This window comes from Staurois parvus, unplaced genomic scaffold (genome assembly GCF_062004578.1).
Source record: "Staurois parvus isolate SC_StPar_1 unplaced genomic scaffold, SC_StPar_1.0 ptg000978l, whole genome shotgun sequence".
Classification (NCBI taxonomy): Eukaryota; Metazoa; Chordata; class Amphibia; order Anura; family Ranidae; genus Staurois; species Staurois parvus.
The window spans coordinates 1,871,188-1,893,050 of record NW_028318774.1 but is presented as its reverse complement, the minus strand read 5'-3'; the positions used below and the strand labels follow the sequence as shown (position 1 = coordinate 1,893,050).

The following is a 21,863-nucleotide window of genomic DNA, read 5'->3' as shown; positions in this document are numbered from 1 at the left end:
TTGGTCCCAGCTCTCTGCAGGTCATTCACTAGGTCCCCCCGTGTGGTCCTGGGATTTTTGTTCACCGTTCTTGTGATCATTTTGACCCCACGGGGTGAGATCTTGCGTGGAGCCCCAGATCGAGGGAGATTATCAGTGGTCTTGTATGTCTTCCATTTTCTAATTATTGCTCCCACAGTTGATTTGTTCACACCAAGCTGCTTGCCTATTGCAGATTCAGTCTTCCCAGCCTGGTGCAGGTCTACAATTTTGTTTCTGGTGTCCTTCGACAGCTCTTTGGTCTTCACCATAGTGGAGTTTGGAGTGTGACTGTTTGAGGTTGTGGACAGGTGTCTTTTATACTGATAACAAGTTCAAACAGGTGCCATTGATACAGGTAATGAGTGCAGGACAGAGGAGCCTCTTAAAGAAGAAGGTACAGGTCTGTGAGAGCCAGAAACCTTGCTTGTTTGTAGGTGACCAAATACTTATTTACCACCATAATTTGCAAATGAATTCTTTCCAAATCAGCCAATGTGATTGTCTGGATTTTCTTTATCATTTTGTCTCTCATAGTTGAGGTCTACCTATGATGCCAATTACAGGCCTCTCTCATCTTTTTAAGTGGGAGAACTTGCACAATTGGTGGCTGACTAAATACTTTTTTGCCCCACTCTATATGCCTTTTATACTGCTACTCTTGTGAGTATAACTTATCAATAAATACATGAAGTGTTTACTGAGGTAATGCGCAAGGCTTGTGCGCTCTTTTCTTTTGTTTTCTACTACAGTCTTCATCACTGCTACACCAGTTACTGTGTCCCTGATCACTGCCACAACAGTCATATTGTCCCTAATCACTGCCACACCAGCTACACTGTCCATCATCACTGCCACACTGGTTACACTGTCCCTGATCAGTGCCACAACAGCCATATTGTCCCTAATCACTGCCACACCAGTTACATTGTCCCTGATCACTTCCACAACAGTCATATTGTCCCTAATCACTGCCACAACAGTTACCGTGTCCTTTATCACTTCCACAACAGTCATATTGTTCCTAATCACTGCCACACCAGTTACACTGTCCTTCATCACCACCACAGCAGTTACACTGTCCCTGATCACTGCCACAACAGTCATATTGTCCCTAATCACTGCCACACCGGTTACAGTGTCACTGATCACTGCCACACCAGTTGCAGTCTCACCATACCAGTGTAAGCCAGTAAAGGTGTCCCTGATTGTCGCAACACCAGTCCCAATGTCACCACACCAGTGTAATATGCAGATTAGATGTGGTTTGAATCGCATCCAATCTACATGACATGTGAAAAAACATTGTTTCCTATGGTGCCTGTTCACATATGTCCGGTGCATTGGCGGTATGGATTCAGTGCGGTTTTAAAAAGAGTCATTTACGATTTCTGAGCAGTGCGGTCTGGTTCAGGTGCGGATTACAGGTTATTGGCTTCTATGGGAACCATTTCTAAACTGCATGTGTGAACAGGATAAGATCCTGAGCAAATCCTGTCCTGAACCTGATGTAAACCTGACATGAACCGGTGAACAACTTCTTATCAATTATCTGTGAAATGTGAGCTTCAATCCGCACCGCATATGTGTGAATTAGCAGTAGTGTTCCTGATTGCTGCTGCACTAGTCCCCAGTGTCACTAGACCAGTGCAGCCAGCAACAATGTTCCTGACCACGCACATCAGTGCAGCTTTGCCTGCTGCTTATACTGATCCTTGCCTATTAATTGAACACATTTCTGCCTGTTGCCTGGACTGACCCTTTGCCTGTTTGCTGACCATGTCTCTGCCTATGGCTTGAACTGATCCATCTGCACGTTTGACTGCCTGTGTTCTTGTGAGACACCAGTCCCAGCTATCCCCTTGGACAACTGCAGTCCTGGAAACACAGGAAATCTTTTGTTTTTCCTTTCTTCAGTCTCCTGTACTTCCTGGCCAGTGGATATGGAATTCCTGGGGGCAGCCATGTACCAACAGACTGCACTTGCTTTGCTTATAGGAACTGGGACTGCTATAGGTGACGCTACTCTAAGCTCTATTCCCCAACTGCTCGTATAGTTATGATCATTACTGTATATTGGTTTTGATACAATTGGTTTATTTGTGTGATGCAAAAGATACAAATTCTACAAAGTATATGATCAGTCCAAAAAGTGAAAAAGTCTCAAACGTGGTATCGCTTACTCTGCAGGAGTAGCATAATGTGTTTTCGGGTGTGATTCTAAGTATGCCCAAGCTTTGTGTGAGAAATGTCTTATTAAATTACACCTTAGTGTAAAAAAACTATTTAAATTTTCTTTCTGCATATTCCAATAACTTGTGTGAAAACAAAGAAGGCTTATTATGCCTCTTAGAAAATACCTTGGGGTGGTTGTTTTCCAAAATGCGGTCGTTATGTGGGTGTTTTCACTGTCCTGGGGCTCCAGGGCCTCCAAAAATGTGATAGGTAGGTAATTAGATGCGTAATTTATGCCCCCTAGAAAGACTGAAGGTTCTGTGCCGTCTAATTGTTAGATTATGACCTTGTCTAAATGTATTGTCGGAACGCTTGTGTAATGTGCTGGGCCTTCTGGGGTAATGATGTATTTATCTTTTTCTAATTTGGACTGTAGTGCAGATAAACAACTGTTGTTATAAGATAATGTTATACCTATTGTCATATGCCCTGCAGGCTTATGGCGGTTCTCAGTTCTCTTAGTTTCTGTCCCTTTTTTGTTTTCTTTTATACCTTTTTATATTTCTTGTTTGAGGAATTTGTGTATACATGTAATGTGCTGATGCCTTTTGATCTCTAGGTATGTCACATTCCTTGATATTGTTCATAACTTCATACAGACATCTATGATTGTATTTTATATGATTTGTGTACACATTTTTTCGAATAAACCAGTTTAAAAAAAAAGACCGAAGATGCTCCTTGGATTTTGGGGCACTTTTTCTGGCTAGGCTGTGCAAAAGTGTCACACATGTATTTTCATACTTAGTCGGAATAGCAGAAATTGAGAACGGGCAGAGGGACTGACTTCTGTACACTTATAAGAAATGAACAGAGAAAAGGCGCACCCATCTAAATGTAAGCTGTTGGGTAAAAAGAGAAATGAAAAAGTAACACACTCATTGCATCAGATGTAGAATTGGCATGTAAGTTGGTGTGGAGGCTCTCCAGGAAGCTGATGACACCTTGCAAAGATCATAAGGAAAGCGGCTGGACTGAGTACACAGATTGGCAGGCGAGCAGCTGGTAACTGCTGAATCTGTCAAGGGAGCAGTTGGAGGATGATGCCGGAACTATCAGGCTGCAGCATGGAGTACAAGCTGTGATGAAAGTGGCCCTTCTCACCAACTCGTAACAAAGGACCAGCCAATCTCACACCACACTGTCACTTGTGTAACAAAGCCACTTTCAGCTGCACCCTGCACAACGATTTTCCAGCTCGCAGGACCACAATCTATGTGCCAGCAGCCTGAGAGCGATTGTCACTAGCTTAATTTATTACGCAATTAACCCTTTAAACTCCAAACTGCCACCAGATAGTTTTAAGACTATCAACCGTTCACAATGTTAGCAAGAACAAATGTGGACAATAATCGGCTGTAACACACACTGTCACCACAGACAGGTATATTCAGAGGATTATTATATTCCTAGATTGTACGCTCTAATGAGCAGGGCCCTCTGTTTCCTCTTGTACCAAATTATTTTGTAACTGTAATGTCTACCTTAATTTTGTAAAGCACTGCGCAAACTGTTGGCGCTATATAAATCCTGCATAATAATACAGTAGCACTCTTCAAGAAACAGGGATTCTTTAGTTTGCATTAAAAGCTTTAGAGACAGTTTCGACACTTTTCAAAATAGGGTTTATTACTAAAAAGGTCAAAATGGTGCAATTAAAATATTTACAGAAAAAGATGTTACACAGACATAAAGAGAACAATAATGCAACAGAGTCCAATTGTCCAAGCAGAAATGTTGCCTTGGCTCTCAAGTTTCTTTAAGATGTTCCTTGACTGATGTTAAACGAGAGCTCCTCTTCACAAGTCCTGCCAGTGCCTTTTCTATGATTTCAAGGGGCTGTGGACAGAGACCAAGTGATCAATAATCTGGTTTAGAGAATGGCTGCTAGGAGGTCACCAAATTTACGACAGATTCCTAACTACAATTTCATACTAATATTAACAACTTTCAATACGTGCAGGTGGTATTCTAGCAACTGGACGATTAATATTCTTCAGGATTATATTTCAAACCCAGGGATACCAAACACAGTGTACCTTTGTCACCCAGGAGGGAAGAGACTGCTTTCTCCCCTTTCCTATGTGCTAACATAGTCATGTATGACCTTGATTTGTTCGGTATGATATTCCCTATTCAATTATATACCTAATATTAATGTGCCCTGTTCCTGTTGAATTCTATGAATGGTATGTGGAATTGTTACATGTGGAATAGACGTTTTATGGCACGCTCTGCATGCCTAAAGCTTTAATGACCTTACAGGTCATGTGTGATTGCTTGACTGAATTATTATTGTTTTACGATAGGGCAAAGTGTTTTGCCTGGTTTGTGGAAAATAGACATCCTGCCAAGACTAATTTGCTATTTACAGCTGTCATCCGGGTGGGTGGGGGGGGGGGGGAATTATTGTGTTTTAATTAAGAGGCTCTTTTGAAGTTTGTTAAAACTTACAGCTACAAATTCCAGTTTTCACAGGGGTAGGAGGAAGAATAGGAACACTGCTGATGAAACTAAAATGCTGACACCTTAACAAGATGGCTGTCACGTACAGCTCCAATGACTCTATTACGCCCAATTGTTACACAAATCATTTCACACAAATTTCCCCCACACCCCTACCTTCCTTTCTTTCTCTCATTAGTTGTAACAATCAGCACTGTAGTTTTTCACCTTCTGTACAATTTGCCTGTCCATAGATGGATCAAAATTTGGCCAGTCCCTGCTAAAATAAATTAATTTTGATCCATGTATGGCCAGCTTCAGTGATTGGGGTTGGAATCGACTTTACAGTATATTTAGCTATACAGCTCTGTACTGCTGGCCCAAAATGAGGACAAAGGGATTCAACTCACCACACACCTTAACCGCTTTCCTGCTGCCCTATAGCAGAAATTCTGTTACAGGGTGGCAGGGGTGAGAAAAATCATGTATATATACAGTACATGATTTTACATTTCCGGGTAGGGGGTCATGTGCGAGCCGAGTGCACACCTTACCTGCGCCGCCATTGGCGGCCTCACCTGTCAATCACCGGGTCCCAGGCTGGCACCTGGCAATCACCATTTATCACCAACAGGGGAGAGACCTGTGTGTAAACAATACAGATCTCTCCCCTGTCAGCTCCTGCACATTGCTTTGTATTGCTCTGCATAGCAGAGCAATACAAAGCAATGTGCTTACACTGTACAGCACACAGTAAAACACAATACAGCACACAGTTAACCCTTTCATCGCCCCATATATTAACCCTTCCTGCCCAGTGTCATTAGCATAGTGTCAGTGCTTTTTATTACCACTGATCACTGTATTAGTGTCACTGGGGATATCATTGACAGTTAGTTCCCCCCCAGTGTCAGAATGCCCACCACAGTCCTGCTTTAAGTCGCTGATCGCCACCATTACTAGTATAAAAAAAAATTCCAGAATATATACTGCCATTTTTAGACGCTATAACTTTCACATAAACCAATTGATTTACACGTATTGGGATTTTTTTTCTTAGCAAAGATGTAGCAGAATACATTTTGTCCTAAATTTATGACGAAAGTTGATTTTTAAATTTTTTTTACTGGGCATGTTTGATAGCAAAAAGTTAAAAATAATGGTTTTTTTATCAAAATTATCGGACTTTTTTTTATAGTGCAAAAAATAAAAACCGCACAGGTGATCAAATACCACAGAAAGAAAGCTCTATTTGTGGGAAAAAAGGACATAAATTTCATTTGGGTGTAGCGTTGCATGACCGCACAATTGTCAGTTAAAGTAAGGCAGCGCCATATTGCAAAAAATTGCCTGGTCAGGAAGGGGGGTAAATCCTCTGGAGGGCAGGTGGTTAAAACATGACTGTACAATCTCTTAAATCTACCTAAACTACCCAATCCATCTCTATACAGTCAGGCAGGCTCTTCTACTACATAGTTGTTGGTAAATGGAAAGGTGATTGTACATTCAGTTTGTAAAATGTGTGGTGAGCTAAAGTAAAACTAACAGCAGAACTTTTTTTTAGTTTTTGACAGTGTGGAAATGGATTAGACCTGTCCGGATTTTATTGCAGTCTGTGTCCCCATTACAGAGATTCACCCTCTCTTTTTGTCCTGTTTACCATTATCATGGAAAGTGGAAAAAAAAAAAAATCTTAAATTTTGGGGTGTCCCAGAATAGTTACTTCCAATGGTGACACTAGTTCTCGTGACAACCAGGGATTCCCTCACTTTGGAGGCATTTCCTCTCACTTCCTGTTTTGGCTATGGGACAAGAAGTGAACGGAAATCTTTCTAATGGGACACAGATGGCAAGAAAAAACCTGACCGTAGTTATGACCCTCCCTTACTCTATCCAAAATGAAAAATGGAAAATTGTGTCAAACACTTACCGTACTTTCCTAGCACCAATCCATGGCAGCATACTACCATGTGCTGCCATGTTGGCTCCAGGAATAAGGTTCGCCTTTAGGCCCCATTCACATCTGTGTGTTCCCAGAGCGTGCACTGATGGCACTCTAAAGCAGGCCATACATGGGTCAAATTCCGAACGATTTTTCGATCGAAAATCGAAAACATTGTTTGTTCTGCAATCCGGTGCCACCAATGATTTTGAAAATTGGTCGTTTTTCACACATTTTCCAGCATGCCGTATAAACGAAATTGGGAGGAACCACGAAAATCGTCTGGAGCCATTGCCCCAGCAACAGAGCGAAAATCGGCCGATTATTCTTAGGTATGATTTTCAAATGAATAATCGTTTGAAAATCGACCCACGTATGGCCAGCCTAAGACTGTGGTCCTACTTGCAGACTGGTTTCGGGAATCGTAGCTGTTCCCACACCTGCAACTGAATTGCACTGCTCTTGCAAGACGCACATGGCTACCATTTATTTTAAATGGCGCCCGCATGCCTCTGAACCTGCAGCACGTTTGCGGGTGTGGGAACTGCATGGTCAAAAAGACTACGAGGTTTCGCTGTGGCTGTTTTTAAAAAGGCTCATGCACCTTTTTCCTGCGGCAAACATGGCACAGCAGCCCAGTCAAAGGAAAGGGCTTCCGGGCCCAAGCAAACATGGGCGTCACGGCCCGCAATAGTGTGAACCAAGTCTTAATGCAGCTAGAAAACATGCGTTTTGCTGCGTGGCCAACATGCGGTAAGATAACACATGAGGCTCACCGCCCAAAAAAGGTGTATGAGCTACGATGACACATTTGTCGCCTATAGGACAATCTATTCAAGTGAATAATCTGCCCTACTCTGTTGCACTACAAATTTGTTAAAAAAACGCGCCTAAGCGTGATGCACATACGTAAATGGGGCCTTATTCTTCAACCCCTTGATGCTAACCGTATGCAAATTAGCAGCCTCACAGAACTGGGCTTTTTTCTGTGTGGCTGCTAATTGCCGTACCTGTCTTTGTGCACAAAAACCTGGGTGTCAGTGAGAGCCATTGTAATGATCGGGACGAAGATCACATGATTGCTGCGAAAGCCTCTGATAGGCTATGACATTAATCAGTCATTGTGATGCCCGCTTCCCTTGTTTTCTCTCTCTGAATGGAGGAGTGAGATACATTGTATCTCTCTGTCCTTTCAGAGAGAAAAAAAATGTGTTAAAAAATATATGAATAAAAATAAAAATAACAACAACATAAAATAAATAAATACCTAGATCAAAGTTTGATATAGGTCAGTGCCAGGTTTAGTGTTTGGGTCAAAGGTCAGGGTCAGTATTTTTTTTTTTTTGTCAGTAGTATCAGTGGTAGGATAAAAAAAAAAAGTAAATTGCGCACTATTATATTGGGGCAGCACAGTGGCTAAATGGTTAGCACTTCTGCCTGGCAGTACTAGGGTCATTGGTTCAAATCCCACCCATGGCACCACCTGCCTGGAGTTTGCATGTTCTCCCTGTGCCTGCGTGGGTTTCCTCCGGGTACTCCAGTTTCCTCCCACACTCCAAAGACATGCTGGTAGGTTAATTGGCTCCTGTCTAAATTGTCCCTAGTATGTGTATGTATGAATGTAAGTTAGGGACCTTAGATTGTACACCCCTTGAGGGTTAGGGACTGATGTGAATGTACAATATATATGTAAAGCGTTGCATAAAGTGACGGTACCTGTAATAATAATGGTTTCTGGGCCATGCTACAGATACAAACAACTAACATACACACATGTGGTATCGCTGCGATCGTCAGGAGCAGGAAAAATTATTTTAGGTTGTTCTTTGGTGATTGGTTATGGTAGTAGCAAGAAATATACAGCTAAATTTAAAAGAAATTTTTTTTTTACGATTTTGGGTCAGTTTTCCTTTGATAATAATCAAAAAAATAAAAAAATCAGGAGGTATCCATTACCATTTACCACCAAATGCAAGCCCACTTTGTCCTGAAACAAAACAAGGTCATAATCCTCCTGAAATCACAAAGTAGTTGTGATGCTATGTCCGGTTTTACTAACACATGTCAAAGTTGTAAAATTGTGCTTAGGCATTAAGATTTGTGCTACCCTCAGGAGTGAAGGGGTTAATGAAGATGATACTCCACAAAAAAAAGGATCACTAAGGACTGCGATCGGTACCGGTGCAGCGGCGAGATGAGTATCCCATGAAAATCGGTATGCACTGTGTCACTGTCAGTAGGGAGCCGGCATCACATGACAACAGTCATACCACGGACACAACTCAGCCTGAGTCACCCGTCCAACATACAGACACACATGTCCTCCCATCCGTCCGCCACCTGACCTGGGCGGGGCCACGGCCACCTATTCCGCATTCCCAACATTATTCGCCGCTGACGTCACGCCAGACCTGACAGAAGGCTGAACCGAGCTGTCAATCATCCACGGTGCTACCTGAGACCCCGCCTTCCTTCCCCGCACTGTCCCCGCCTCGCCCAGGGATTGGGCACGCCCCCCAGCTCCTCCTCTCTCCCCCCCTTTCCACAGCCGCATCCTTCTTCCCAACCTGTGGCCGCAGCCGTACCTTTCCCCCATTACCATCCGCCGACAAGGAGGAGGAAGCGGGAGGAGAGGCCTGCCCTGCGGATTCGCAGCCATTTCGCGCTTGGGCTTCCCGATCCATTCCTGGAAGGGAGTGCAGGAGAGCCAGGGCGGGGGGGGACACAGCCCAGACACCGGGCACCCCCCATCTGTCATCCCGATCAGCCCCAGACCGCCGCTGCAGAGATGATGCCGGTAAGATGGTGAGGATGGCTGGTGTGCCCCGCTCTGCATTGTACAGACATGGCTTGTGCCTTGTATATAGTGTTTTCATGTAGAATCTGTGTGTGCTTTGCTGTGATTGGCTGTATACAATGTCTCCCCCCAGGTTCTCTGTCCATATACTGACACATATATGTACACACACATACTACTACCTCTATGAACACTGATACAGATGGCTGTCAGTGTATGTGGGGGCTGGACACTGACAGGTCCCTCCATGCACTGCAGAGGTTTCTGCCCATTTCCCCCAATGAAGGACACTGCAGTGCCCAGCGGATGGCAGATCCCCTCCAGCCTTCCCCTATGGTCATCCTCCAGCTACAAGATGCCATTGAAGACAAGGACAGTGATGTGTGCAGGGCTGGGAGATGGTGCTGTGCAGCGGCGGAGGCCTGCTGATTGTTAGCAGGAGGATTGGGCAGCAGGATGGAAGTCTGATGCTGGCCATACACACTTCAGTAAATGACTGGGTTCTTTCCCAATCAATATGAAAAAAAAAAGTCAATGATCAATCAATAATCAGTCCAGTTGATCGATACGCCGCACATGGGGGAATGTTGATCAATCAGTAGCTGCAAGATGCGATTGTAACGTTGTCAATGGCCTCTCCTAAGCTGATCAATCAAAATGCGTCCGGGTTTACCAGTGCTGCTGATCGATCAATAATTTTCCATTCTGGCTGATCTATTGCTGGTGATCTAAATCGATCCGAAGGAAAGTTATGACTATTCACCAGTTCAATCATTTTGATTGTGTCGTAGCTTAAAGAAGAACTTTAGGGAACAAAATCCATTTGTGAACAGGCAGGAGAGACCTGGGGTGGGGGGGAGGTGATTTCAGTTGAACACACAGTATACAATTCTCTTTAGATTTTAGTTGAACACACAGTATACAATTCTCTTTAGATTTTAGTTGAACACACAGTATACAATTCTCTTTAGATTTCAGTTGAACACACGTATGCAATTCTCTTTAGATTTTAGTTGAACACACGTATGCAATTCTCTTTAGATTTCAGTTGAACACACAGTATGCAATTCTCTTTAGATTTCAGTTGAACATACAGTATACAATTCTCTTTAGATTTTAGTTGAACACACCGTATGCAATTCTCTTTAGATTTCAGTTGAACACACCGTATGCAATTCTCTTTAGATTTCAGTTGAACACACAGTATGCAATTCTCTTTAGATTTCAGTTGAACACACAGTATGCAATTCTCTTTAGATTTCAGTTGAACACACAGTATGCAATTCTCTTTAGATTTCAGTTGAACATACAGTATACAATTCTCTTTAGATTTTAGTTGAACACACCGTATGCAATTCTCTTTAGATTTCAGTTGAACACACCGTATGCAATTCTCTTTAGATTTCAGTTGAACACACAGTATGCAATTCTCTTTAGATTTCAGTTGAACACACAGTATGCAATTCTCTTTAGATTTCAGTTGAACATACAGTATGCAATTCTCTTTAGATTTTAGTTGAACACACCGTATGCAATTCTCTTTAGATTTTAGTTGAACACACCGTATACAATTCTCTTTAGATTTTAGTTGAACACACCGTATACAATTCTCTTTAGATTTTAGTTGAACACACCGTATACAATTCTCTTTAGATTTTAGTTGAACACACCGTATACAATTCTCTTTAGATTTCAGTTGAACACACCGTATGCAATTCTCTTTAGATTTCAGTTGAACACACCGTATGCAATTCTCTTTAGATTTCAGTTGAACACACAGTATGCAATTCTCTTTAGATTTCAGTTGAACACACAGTATGCAATTCTCTTTAGATTTCAGTTGAACACACAGTATACAATTCTCTTTAGATTTCAGTTGAACACACAGTATACAATTCTCTTTAGACTTACCTTGAACTATGTAGTTCAAGGATCTGCCTAATTGGATACAATTGAAAGTGGTGTTTAGGTTTGACCTCATATTATGTCTTTTTGGTAAATCTAAAGGAAAATTGTACAAATTGTGTAATGTGTGACCAGCCTTACTAAAACTGGAGCGCTCAAAATCTGGTGGAGATGTGCAAGGCAGCCAATCCACTTGTGCAGTTAAGTTTTGACAAGAAATTCTGAAAGCTGATTGGCTGCCATGCACAGCTGCACTAGATTTTTCACCTCTCCAGTGTTAGTAAATCAGCCCCACTGTGTCTCTCCTGTGTTAAGTTTCCATTACTTGCTTGTACACCCTCTACAATGAGCTATACCTGCGCAGCGCAGTGTACAAGTTTTGGCAATGCCGAGATGAGTGAACTCCTGCGCATGCACGGAAGTGACATCATCTCGGCCAGGCCAGTGAAAATGTCCAAGGATCGGTACCCCTAAGCCAAAGTAGAGAGCGGCTGGTGGGGAGCTTCTGGACACCTCAGTGCTAGGTAGTAGGTGAATATTTTTAAGTTTTAGGCCAGGCCACATAGGTGCAACCCGCGATTTGTGCAAGCACATTAATTTGAATGGACTCCTGTGCTCCAGGACACGCAGAGAAGTCCCTGCACTTCTTCGGAAATCACAGCTGCACGGGAACTGAGGTTCCCAGTATGGTTGTGATTCCCAGTGCGGGCAGTGTGCCATTAGAATTAATGGCACCCGCCCACGGGTCCTGCATTCCTCTGTGTGGGTGGTGCGGCTGCAGGTATTTGTGCGGGTCCCACAGCGGCACCACCCACACAGATGTGATCCAAGAATTAAAGCAGAACTAAACTCATTACTTACTTTTTTCCCCAAAACGGTTATCGTTAACGGTATGCCCTGAATGGTAACTGTCCAAATGCTTGTGCTCTAAACCGAACTGTCAAGCTATGAAATGTCTGGTGTCATAACGGATCACATGTGCAGCAACTGCAGATCACGCAGAGGTTGAGATGGCAGCTCCTGTGGATGTAAAGGATTGGAGGGTGTAGTTCCACTTTAACGTCAAAGCAATAATAACTGTTACAGTTGGCTGGTCTCTCTACTGAACTGTCAAACTATGAGTGTGTTCTGTCATATGTTAGTATGCAGCCAGGGGTGGACTGACAACTCATGGGGCCCCCGGGCAATAGGGGCTCATTGGGCCCCTGTGTCCTTGCCCAAACTCAAAAAAGCCTATGAAAAAGGTACCAGGGGCATCTCATGGGGCCCCCTACTGACCCCAGGTCCTCAGGCAGTGCCCGAGTTTCCAAATGTTCAGTCCGCCCCTGTATGCAGCACATATTGGTCAATTATGGAAGACCTACCTGTCATAATGTCCCCTCCAGCACTGCAATGTCACTGGTCTCTGGCTCCTTCTTCTGGGTTCTGGCTCTTCAGCCTCTTGAATGGCCGGACTGCAACGACATCTCTCCCACACATGTACACGGTAGTCACATCACCCACTGGGTGCCGTACATTGAGCTGCGCATGTGTGGCTCGGTGTACATTACAGCTAACCAGCAAGGGGAAGCATTATGACAGAAGAGTTTGCTTGGCAGCACCATGTTTTTAAAAAAAATGTGTTTAATCTCACTTTAATGAAATCGAAGTGTGTATGGCCACCATTAGGAATGCTGTGATTTTTTTTTTTATCCTCATTGAAACTGGCCTGTGTGATGGACAGGTGCTGGATGGCTGTGTGTCAGTGAACAGGGCTGTCCTGAAAATCTGGCCTCCCCAGCCCATCATGTTAATCCCTTGTCCTTCGAAGATGACGGATCTCCTCTAGATGTGTCGAGGGACTTCCCATTTTTCTACAGCTTGGTGAACACGCTCATTTTTTTGGTAGCCTAGGGCTTATTTACACTGTGTGTGGTCCAACACGTTTTTAAACGCGGTATGAATGCATAGAACATGGATGTATCTCAACAAGCCTAGCTTACACCGTTCTGGTGCTTTCAATAGAACAGCAGGCTGCTTTTTCCTGCATGTGAACGCATCACAAACGCATGTAAACATGCATGTAGAACTGTTCACTGAACATGGGGATTGTGATGTAAATGAGAACTGAAGCTGGCCATACATATGTAGATTTCTTTCATCCAGCCTGGGAGCTGAACAAAGGAAATCTAACAGATTCCTCCATCTACACTAAGAGCGCAAATGACCAAATCTCTCCTTCTGTACTATTGTAACAGTTGGCGGCACCAGCTGTCAGAATAGCTGAACACGAACTGCATCTGATTGGACGCAGGTGTTGTTTGGGTTACAATTTTCAAATAGGCTCTTTAAGCTGGCCATACATGCACAGATTTTTGTTCTAAAATTTTAATTTTACGAACGTTCATTTTTCTAATCATTGGTGGGATCAAATTGATGATCACTTTCAACCACAGTGGCAGGAAAATTTGAAGGAGCAGAAAATAAAACTTTTCTTGATCAAACAAATTTTCAGACAGTGTTTGTGGTTTTTGTCCTGTAATTACATTCATTTTAAAATTGAATGTTAAAAGCGAGTGAAATTTTCTAACAACATTTGTCCATTCGTTGAATGAACAAAGAATTTTCGTATACATATTCTCTTCCGAAAATCTATAAGTGTATGGCCAGCATTAGACAAAAGTCGATCATACAATCAACTTCTGTGAAACAAAATAGTAGTGGCAGGGTTATACAGTGCTTGAAGTTCAGCCGAGCAAAACATGTTACAATCTGATTGTACAATCTCCTTTATATCTACTAACAAGGATGTAGTGCAAGTGCCTGGCTGATTGGATGATGATTAGGTAGGTTACGAAGGTCCTCATGACATAGTTCCGGTCAATTTAAATGTGATTGTAATTAGAGATGACCTCAGGTATGTTTGGATCCTAGTTCAAACCAATATGAACAAGCCACCAGGAAACTGTCACTATACTGAGCCAATCATCTGCAGCTGGGGCATTCCCTGCAGCTCCATGTATACATTGAGAGAGTAAATTTCTGCTTTAAGGGACTTTTCAAGGTACCAAAGAAAAGACCTAAAGTCCATACAATGTAATAAAACTGAAAACTTTTATACTCGTGAAGATGAGGAGAGGGGGCAGATGCTTGTAGTCCAAATATGAAAGTAGCGTAGGGTGACAACACTATTCCTCCATACATACAGTGGAGTGAGGGTTGTCACCTAAGGACAGGAAGAGTGTTTCTGACAGGACCATTGGGTGGAAAAAAAAGGGGAAAAATAAACCTAAAAAAGGAACACTGATGCAGCCACCTCATCTATGGACTGGTAAGCTGCAATATATTACATTTTTGTTTTTGGGTTGAGCAAGGCTTTAATTTAATCTCCTTCCAGTATGTTTGACTGGCACAGCGCTCCTGATCCTCTACACTCTGATACAAGGACACTGACTGAGTGACACAGTTGACTTCTAGTAATAAAAATATAGGGATTAATGGTGACCTTTGTGGCAGCTGTGTGTAGCATGTGTTCTTCTCAGTTGGGGTTTTGCTTTTAATTACGCTTGACAGAACGCTCTTTTTGATTACTTTATGACTCCAGGGAACATTCTTAAGGGAGAAAAAAAGAAATCAATATATTCAACAATTTGATTCCTTGTAATAAGAATATATTTGTCGAACTGATTGAGGCCGTGGATGACCTCGTCAGGCAGGTGTTCTTAATTCCCAGTCGTTCTTCCCATTCGGCGGACACTGTAGTGGAATCCCCAGTCTTCCTTCAGCTGCTTTTTGTAGGTTTTTTTTTTTCTTTTTTTCTTTGATTTGGAAGGTGGTGGATGTTTTTAGGTAAGGTTGAGAGAAATTTATCAAAACTGGAGCAGATAAAATTTGGAGCAGTTGTGCATGGCAACCAATGAGCTTCTCTTTTTCATTTGCAAAGTTTAACTGAACAAGCTGAAGATGGAAGATGATTGGTTCTTATGCTCTGCACCAGCTTCTTTCTGCTCCAGTTTTTGCAAAATCCCCCCCGCTTGTGTGTTACCATTGTCCTTCAATAATACTTATATATCTATCAATTTACATTTTTTAACTGTAGTTGCCTAAGGCTACTTTCACACTGATCCGCCACAAAAATGCAGCAGAAATGCATTGGTGTTTTTACTGTGCTTTTGCCATGCTTTTTGCGTGTTTTTAAAGGACGCGCGACTTAAAAACTGCACCAAAAAAACGCTTCTCAGACGTTTTCCATTGATTTCAATGGGAAGGGGCATTCTTGGGGAGTTTTTTTTTTTAACTCACCAAACATGCCCCAAAGATCCTGTAGGCAGGAGTTTTTGCATCGCACCAGAAGCGCAACACCTCAGTGTGAAAACATGCATAGATATACATTCACATACATAGGGAAGCATTTTTTTTTAGCTTTTTCAGGTGCTTTTTTAACACCAAAAAAACTCCTCAGTGTGAAAGTAGCCTTATTCTTGTTTGTAGCCCAAACTTACTCCAGGGTTGCCCCAGGCATAGGCAGAGGGATTTGCCTTGGATCCTATTGAACAGGTTAAGATTCTGCGTAGCATTGTGATAATCTACACTCCATCACAACATGCTGCAGTGCTTATAGGTAAAGAAAATTAAATTTTGTGACATTTCATTAAAGCAGAGTTCCATTCAGAAGTGAAAGTTCTGCTTGTCCCCCCCCCCCCCCCCCCCTTCACTGCCATATTGGGAACCTTTTGGTGGGGGAGTGGATACCTGTTTTTGATAGGTACCCGCTTCCACTTCCGGCTCAGTTCGCCACAGCAAAGTGAGCCGGAAGTTAGTTGATAGGTACCCGCCCTGAGAACCTTCACAGGTCCCAGAAGACTCCGGAACCAATCAGAATGCGCAGCACAACTCGTGCATGCGCAAGTGCGCACCAGGCTGTGAAGCCGCAAGCTGCCACAGCCTGGTGCCCACGGTTGTGGTGCGGCACCGAGGAGAGCAGAGGCAGAGAAGGGACGGTGCGGGTGAGAGCATCGCTGGGACAGGTAAGTGTGTGTTTATTAAAAGTCAGCAACTACAGTTTTTGTAGCTGCTGGCTTTTAATAAACACAAAACTGACAAGAACTCCACTTTAAAGTGTAAAAAAACAAAAAAATCAATCATTGCAACTCCACTACACACCAGACACACCAGAGGGGACGCCCTATGTAGAGCATAATGCTTGCATGCTGGTGTGAATGGGCCCTACAGCTAGGTACGTCTACATTGTCTTGAGGTTTTTTTCTTTTTAATTTTTCTTTTTTTTTTTTCCCCTTCCGTTAGTCTGTTGTTGTAAAAAACGTGCATTGCCTTATCATGCACACCTATACATCTTCCCTATATGCATGGACAAGTGGCTAGGTGTGAACTCACAAATAAGGGAAATCATCTTGTTCCACATTGTTGCGCTCTGGTCAATGTGCGTAAAATCAAACGTGGGAATTAAAAAAGTTTTGTATTGCGTGTGATGTAATACAATAGGTTGAACCTGATTTGTCTGCTGACATCCAGATACAAATGTTGCAGCCCCCTGTCCATCGCGCTGGGTGCCTGTTGCTGATCATTGGAACCATCTATCTACTTTGAGGTTTATGTATGAGAATGTTTGGTGTTGCCCATAGCAACCAGTTTGCGTGCTGTTCGCATTGCATAGATAAAAACAAAACAAGGATTCTGGCCAGTTGCTATTGGCAACAAGACATTTTTATACAAGCGTTTCATATACAGTATAAGCCCCTTTGCATGCTTGCTGAGGGTCACATGGTAAAACAGGAGTTTATTATCAATCGTTCTAGATAAAGGTGCCATAGCAGGAATGGTCAGTATCAGTTTTCATGTTAAAAGGTTCTTTCACTAGTTATTCCTAGATTGTAAGCTCCGAGGAGCAGGGCCCTCCTATCCCTCTTGTATTGTTGCTGTATTGTCTCCCGTTATATTGTAAAGCGCTGAGCAAACTGTTGGCACTATATAAATCCTGTATAGTAATAATTTCACCTTTTTACCAAAAAAACTTTCTATACAGGTAAGGGGCATCTGTAGATATTAACAATCTGTGCAGCTCTGACTAAAGTTGAATAAAGCCCTTGCTATAGGTTGTAGACCATTTGTGTACCTCCTGAAGCCTCATTCACCGGACGTTGCTAGGGTGTTGTTAAGGGAGGCCTAGTCATTGCTGCTCACCTCCACATCACAGGAGTGAGCTCTCAAACTCTGAGCTCAAAGCTACTGCAAGGGCACTTACATTAACAAAAGGTAATAAAAAACATGAAAAGATGACAGAAGGATTAATATTATGGAAAGATGGTGAAGAGGATAAATGTCTGCTTTAAGGGCCAGTTCACACTACATGCGTTTCACTTGCTTTTTCTCTGCATCCAAAATGCACAGAAAGTAAGTTGTATGGTTGTATATGTTATAGTTCACATCCGTGCTTGCAGTTCCAGTGCCTTCCGGTTGCAAAAAAAAAAAAAGAAAAGTAGAACAGGCTGCATTTTTCCTGCACAGAACTGTACTGGAATACGGTAAAACGTACTGGAACGCACCAAAAACTTACTGCAATGCACATGTCCTAATTTAAATTAAAGAAAAAGAGAGGAGAAAAAATTAATTGGAATGCATAAAACATGCACTGGAACTCGTCAAAAACACGCATGCAGAAACACATCCAGAACGTATCTGGACTGCGTTTCTATAGTGTGGACCGCTTAAACCGGGTGTCGGCAACCCGCGGCTTCGGAGCCGCATGCGGCTCTTTTTCACCTTTCCTGCGGCTCCGGAGCACACTGCCCACCAGGTGACAGGCAATAGGGTCGGCAAGCCGCGGCTCTTTTAATGCAGCTCTTCTATGTGCCGGGCGCCCGCTCCCCTCCCTCCTCCAAACATTGGCTGTCAGGATGTAGGCGGGGCAGCGTGACAAACTCCTCTCCTCTCACGGTCCGCCCTGAAGACCAGAACGGCGCGGGAACACAGCTAGAGGAACGCGCGGAGCAAAGGTAAGTGAATTGACACAGGGGGAATGAATTACTATAGGGGGGATGAATTACTATATGGGGGATGAATTACTATAGGGGGGATGAATTACTATAGGGGGGATGAATTACTATAGGGGGGATGAATTACTATATGGGGGATGAATTACTATATGGGGGATGTATTACTATATGGGGGATGTATTACTATATGGGGGATGAATTAATTACTATATGGGGGATGAATTACTATATGGGGGATGTATTTTCAGTTTTAAAAATGTTTCTCTCAAAATAAATTTCAATCGTGGTTTTGGCGAGATTTGGCTCAGTTGAAAAAAAAGGTTGCCCACCACTGACCTAAGGCTATGATTGTGATTATGATGATACACTGTGGCCCTGGTTAACCCTTTGCTTACTGGGCCCTTAAACCCCCTTCATGACCAGAGCGCTTTTCGCAATATATGCAGTGTCGGATTTGTTTTAAATGTTGCAATGGTTTTGCGGCTCCCAGTCTTTTTTTCCCTCTCGGAAACGGGTCCAAGTGGCTCTTTATGTCTTAAAGGTTGCAGACCCCTGGCTTAAACTGTCCACAGTCCCTCCTGACTCAAAATAATCTGATTAAATTGTTCAAGTGTAACAAAAGGGAAAATTTTTTTTTTTTTTAGTGGTAGTGTTTAGGCCTGGTTCACACCAATGCAGTTTGCTTTTGATCTGCTTTTGCAATGCTTTTTTGTTTTTTGCTTTGTTTTTAGAAACGCGTTTTTGACACTTTTTGTGGTTTGTTTTTTTTTTTTCAGCTTTTTTTTTTATTGTGCTAGGCAGAAAAAGGGATCATGTGTTTCAACAGCGTCTTCATTGAACTCTATTGTAGCAAAAATGCTGCTTTTGCGTTGAAAAGTCTCTTACTCTTTCCAAAAAATGTAGTGGCTGAAAAAAAGCATAGATGTGAACATGGCAAATAGGAAAACATGTTAAATGGACTGTAATTCATTCCTGCTATAAGCATTAAAAATGCACTGGTTTAAACCAGGCCTTAATGTTCTTAGCCAATAATTGTTTCAAAAAGTCTTTAACACCCCGGTCAAATTGGGTGCGAATTGCATGCCATGCGACTTGCAAATCGTATGCCAAGTCGCACCCTATTGTCCGCAATTGCAGCGGTCAAATCGGTGCGGTTCTGACTTGGTCAGAGCCAAACCGATTTCAAAAGTAGTATATGCACTACTTTTGGTGCGATTTGCATAGACATCTGTGTCAGATGTCTTACAAATTGCACCTGAATTGAAATCAAAGTCGGGCTTGATGTGACCGGGGTGTAAAGTTTTGGATAGAGGGGGAGTTGGATTAGAACACCTGTCAGTTTTAGGCCCCATTCACACCTGAGCATTTTGTAGCTCGAAGCTCCAAAATGCTTGAGGAGCATGAAATCAATTCTCAATGGAGATGGTTCATATCTCCACTCCAAGTCGCCTGAAGCTCAAACAAGTTCTGGAGCTTTTTTAGTAGCTCAAATTGGACAGATTTTTGCATTTTTGGCACTTTTTTATTCCAATAGAAATGAAAACGTGTGATTTTCTGCTCAAATTAGAAATTGTACAAAACAAATTAGTAATATATGAATAAATAAATGTAAAATAAATCAAATATTTACACAAAAACCATCATAAATGATAGATGAAATAAATGAATAATATGTAATAATAAATGATAATTACCCCCTATCCCTTTACATAAAAATGTATATATTATTGGTGATAATTTTGTGTTAGCATATTTATTATTCACACCCTGACAAAAAAATAAAGTATAAATAATAAGACAAAAAATTAAATATTAACCCCAATCCCTAATTCTAAACCTAACCTTAACTCTAACCACTTGCCCTAACAAAAAAAAAGAATAATAATAATAATAAAAAAAAAAAATCTGATGGAAAAGCTGAAAAAGCTAGCAACAAATGATATTTTTCTCTATTGGCTAATAAAAAAAAAAGCCAAGCTCAAATGCCTGAAAAAGCTCAAAAACCCACGAAAATTGCTCAAATTTTCTGTGCTCAAGTGTGGATGCATTTTCCTTGGTATATGTTCCCCCATTTCGGAGATTCACCCTATTTGTCCTGTTTACCTTTCTCATTGAAAGTTCTCATTGAAAATTCCACATTTTGCATTGTCTTTAGAAAAGTACGGTAATAGCCTTGGAACAAGTATGTAAAGAAGGAGTTCTGATCATTTGGATCTGTGTGCTTGTTCTTGGTGAGCAACTCAAAATATTGCAGGTTGAGGATTCCGCATATCAGCCAGGCAACCTGCATTTTTAAAAGACCCATTTTTGTAAGACTGGAAATAGCCTCCCTTGTATCTCTAATGTAACAAGTGTTGCACCTTGAAACGCTACATTACTGGCTGGATTTAAAATTTGTCTTTGTAACTTTTTCGGACCTTCGGCTGACTTGCAACATACCGCTGCTTTTTGAGTGGTGCTTGTCCTTTAAGGTGGTTGTTTTTTGTCTTTTGAATAATGCAGCACCTTGTTTTGTCACTGATCAGAGAAAGTGGTGAAACAGCCAACAGAAAGCAGCAGGATTCCATTGTTTCAGCCTACAAGTACCTGCAGCCATAATTGCATACAAATCAAGTCTGACACAAGCTGTAGTAAAACACATCAGCATTCCACCCATGACACTTCACACAGCCAATTACAGGGAGGATGATGCCGTGGAAATGTCAGCTTGTTTAGTCATTAGAGGAATTGCATTCTGATTGTTTTACATACATATAAAAGTCTGTTCTTATTGGTATGATTACATCTCTTTCGTACTGTACAAATGATGAGTACATGGAGAGGTGCACGCTTCACGGGATGACTTGGCGTCGTTTTAGATTTAACTGGCCGCCGTATAGGCCATAAATCTGAATGCCAGACAATAGAATGAACTGCAAACAGAATGTAACTCTTATACCAATGTCACAACTTTTTTAGGCCTCATGTACACTACAGCAGGAAGGAGGATTGGCAGATCAAAGGTGAAAATAGGGAGTTTAAAGTGCCACTGATTCACAGTGATTGTGGGATTGTTTTTTATTTTTCTTAACCACTTCCCGCAGACCTGGCGCATGTATGCGGCTTTTCAGGGAGTGGGCTTTAACACCAAGTGGTCACATATATGCGGCTTTTCAGGGAGTGGGCTATAACACCAAGTGGTCACATATATGCGGCTTTAGGTAGACACTTGTTCTGGGAGCTCCCAGCACAACAACAAAAGGATACCTGAAAGCTCCCAGTGCATATTTGCAATTGTGAGCTTTCTGATTATGTGATTGCCAATTACAAAGGTCACATGATTGGAATGCCTGTTTCCACCTCCCGGCATTTAGATCCGGGAAGGGGTGAAGGGTGGGTGGGGGTTTAAAGTGGCACTGACCACCAATGACTGCGAGCTTGTTTTTTAACCCCTTGCTGCCAACACCCCTTGGCCCTTTGAGAGGATCTGATTGCTTAGAGGCAGACTTTGCAATCACATGACCAATGTGATTGGCTGTCAGTCGTAACA

The 21,863-nt window shown here is 42.3% G+C and overlaps 1 protein-coding gene and 1 long non-coding RNA gene across 4 annotated transcripts in view; one reads left to right on the top strand and one right to left on the bottom strand.

Moving 5' to 3' along the window:
• Positions 1–3,855: 3,855 nt before the first annotated feature.
• Positions 3,856–9,561, bottom strand: LOC149441548 (uncharacterized). The gene is made up of 2 exons (XR_016307333.1): positions 9,226–9,561; positions 3,856–4,092 (listed from the first exon to the last, which is right to left on the bottom strand). It is a non-coding gene; the product is annotated as an uncharacterized LOC149441548 (long non-coding RNA).
• Positions 9,184–21,863, top strand: part of PPP1R13B (protein phosphatase 1 regulatory subunit 13B) — a 167,402-nt gene continuing 154,722 nt past the window's right edge. For all 3 annotated transcript variants that reach the window (XM_089657264.1, XM_089657263.1, XM_089657262.1), the window contains exon 1: positions 9,184–9,437. In XM_089657264.1, the coding sequence (XP_089513390.1) occupies positions 9,429–9,437 (9 nt within the window). In that variant the 5' untranslated portion in view covers positions 9,184–9,428. The remainder of the gene's footprint in view (positions 9,438–21,863) is intronic.